We start from the raw sequence: 2,927 nt of genomic DNA on the forward strand, positions 1-2,927 counted from the left end.
GGGTTCCCTGCTGGAGCTGCTGCCCCTCCGACCTGATACCGGATAAGTGGATGAAGGCATTGATGGCATGGCAGCCTCGATTGTATAACTTAGTTGCATGGAGAAAAAGGCAGACATACATGCTAAACACAGGTGACTTAGATTACCACTTAGCTAACTGCCAGATATAAACAACAATTGGGATACAAATCTACCCACACCTCTCTGGGCTGTGGATGAAAGGTTTCACTCAATCATTGCAGCTCAGTTAAACAAAAATCTAGATAAACAAAAATAAGTATATAAAGCCTATTTCAAGGCTCTTCAAATCAATGAAATATACCCAGAGTGTGATCATACATCCCAATGCCAGCCAACAGACAAGTGTGAGCACATGTTTGTCCCATACTGACACCCATACCACACAGAGGAGTAAAATGTAACTGGAGATGAGAGGTGCACTGCCAGGCTGTGGCAGCTGCTACATCTCTGAATCAGGCTTTCACACAGAGCCTTTTGAGAAGGGAAGTGTCTGTGTCAGCCCATGTCACTGGCAGGTGGACGCCCAAACATTAGGGCCAGAATGGGGCTATAGATGGAGAATTGGATGTGGCCCTGGTTTATTTTGTGCCATTAGTTTGAGAGAGAGTACAGCAGGATATTGGGAAAAAAGGAGAGGAAAAAAATTATGAAATAAGAATGTTACCTTTCACATGGCAGAGAGAGTGGCAAATAATAGATCTAAACCTGGCACTCTATGGGTTATCCAGCCTACAAATCCTATCCTACAGACGAAAGAAAAAAATCTTTGTTTGGTACAGATCCTCGCAAAAACCACACTATAAATCATTCTAATTTTGATAATTTTAAATGAAAATGAGAATAGTGGTACAAAAATGATCATTCCCTCCAATATAGTGAATCATGTTGCAATCAAAATATCAGTCAAAAATAATCGCAATTAGATATTTTCCTCATATCGTGCCGCTCTGGTAAACATTTAGGGTAAAGAATAGAGCCCAGGAAGATGTCACGCAGCAGAAAATAATGCTCATGCCACAACCACCAATACCTACAGAAGAATCTGTGTTAACCACAATATAATTTGGCACAGTGTCTTAACCCTTCAGCCAGCCAGCCAAGCCCACAGTAAGATCACAGTCGGATGCCAGCCAGGTGAAACACATCCCCACTGCTTTCTCTTCAAGTCATGTAATTAGCCTGTAATGAGGATATGAAATATTCATGATAACCATGCTAACCTAACACTGGGCCTCTATAGGGGTCCTCTCACTCAAAACAAGATAGTAAAGAAAAAAACTATTTACACCTATCTTGCTGAAGAAACAAAGATGAGGAGACAGCTTTAAAAACCCAAAAATATCTCAAAAAATTGATGTGCTAATAGTGGATTAATAATAAGTCCAGGGTAAAACCACAATTTCGGCAAAACAGTGATGAAACAATAAAAGATATATTGAAAGTATTTCACTTAGAGCTATTTTAAAATCCTTTATGCTGCTGGGAAACTGAAGACCCAGTGACTCTGGTTGATATTTATTGAATATTAAAACCACTTTGAGAGCAAAATATAATAAGTTCAAACAAGAAGGATTTTAAGTGAAATCAAGACAGGCATCCTATGTTTGACTGCTAACAATTAATCCCCACAATAGCTGACATTCTCACAGATAGAGGAAGAGAGGGAGGACAGACAGGAAGATGACACAGGTAAACGTTACTCACGTTATCAATAACTTACCTTGTTTTTTTCAGTGACGAAAATTGCAAAGATCTTCGTACTCGCCCCCTTTTTTAACTTAATGTTAACTTCAAAATATAAAAACGTTCACTGCAAACGTGAGTATGCAATATTCGTTTGATTAAAGTCGACACGTGAACGCCAGACGTTGTTTGCTCCAGGTCGTTAGTTAGAGGGGCTAGCTTTATCCAAAAGTAATCTGCTTTGCACTGAAATAGTTTACATTTAACCAGGTTATGTTCATCTTGATAACGTAGCTATGTCAACGACGTTACTCGTCAGTTAACTTAGCTACACATGTTGGTCCTCTGTGTATCCTAACGAGTGGTTAATCTAAAGTAACAAACAAACAGTGCTCTAGATGCTAGCTAGCTAGCTTGCGCTAGCTGCCGTTGTTGGATACAGGTCGCTAAGCAACAACAAGCGGTACTTCGAGGGCTATGCTTAGCTAACCTAGCTAACAGCTAAAATTAGCAAACATTACCAGCAAGCTGGTAGCTATTAGATAGCGATATCGTGTTGAAGCCTGTTTAACCAGCCTATGTAATAGTACTATTAGCGATAGCCACGTTTTATTTAACTAACAACGGGATAATTTGTTCGTTTTGACTACTTCTAAAAGGACTACATTATCTTAAAAAACTACAATTACCGGATATTCAATCTGCCGTCAAAGGGTTACAAGTGTCGTGATCAACAGAGGAGTTAAATAGGAGCGAACCTCCGGGTTGAGAGAAGTGGGAGCGAGAGAGAGCAGTCCACGCCATTGTGTGAACATGGTGAGTAAAGCCATCGATTATTCTTTTACATCATGCATGTATAACGCAGATAAAACTGCAGTTATTACAATTCATCCAATGAGAAATTCACAAAGTTCGTCAACTTTTTAACGTTAGCTAACTACTTGTCGTCTGGCTCGCGACTTGACCAACTCCGTTAGGGCTCTAAAAGTTGCTTTATTAAAAAATCTAGTAAATTCTCGTGTCATATTCATGTAACGCTTTGTTATTGTAATACTGGGGAATACATCAATGCTGTTGTATGAATGGTAAAGACGTCGGTGAGCTTGATAACCTAAGTATATCCTCATTTTGTTAGGAAACGAGTCCTGTATGGGAAGCACAGTCTATTTTTGATGTGACCCCCTCTGCTTTAGTAAATCCTGACGACAAGAATAGACACCAAG

The 2,927-nt window shown here is 39.6% G+C and overlaps 2 protein-coding genes across 2 annotated transcripts in view; one reads left to right on the plus strand and one right to left on the minus strand.

Moving 5' to 3' along the window:
- Window positions 1-2,285, minus strand: part of wdpcp (WD repeat containing planar cell polarity effector) — a 69,550-nt gene extending 67,265 nt beyond the window's left edge. Inside the window, 1 exon segment of the mRNA XM_032541256.1 lies at window positions 1,742-2,285. The gene's annotated coding sequence lies outside the window, so the exon portion shown is untranslated.
- A 117-nt stretch (window positions 2,286-2,402) lies between these two features.
- The window catches only part of mdh1ab (malate dehydrogenase 1Ab, NAD (soluble)), a 7,122-nt gene continuing 6,597 nt past the window's right edge, over window positions 2,403-2,927 (plus strand). Inside the window, exon 1 of the mRNA XM_032541257.1 lies at window positions 2,403-2,520. Within this exon, the coding sequence (XP_032397148.1) occupies window positions 2,518-2,520 (3 nt within the window). The 5' untranslated portion in view covers window positions 2,403-2,517. The remainder of the gene's footprint in view (window positions 2,521-2,927) is intronic.

This window comes from Etheostoma spectabile, chromosome 17, assembly GCF_008692095.1.
Source record: "Etheostoma spectabile isolate EspeVRDwgs_2016 chromosome 17, UIUC_Espe_1.0, whole genome shotgun sequence".
NCBI classification, from domain to species: domain Eukaryota; kingdom Metazoa; phylum Chordata; class Actinopteri; order Perciformes; family Percidae; genus Etheostoma; species Etheostoma spectabile.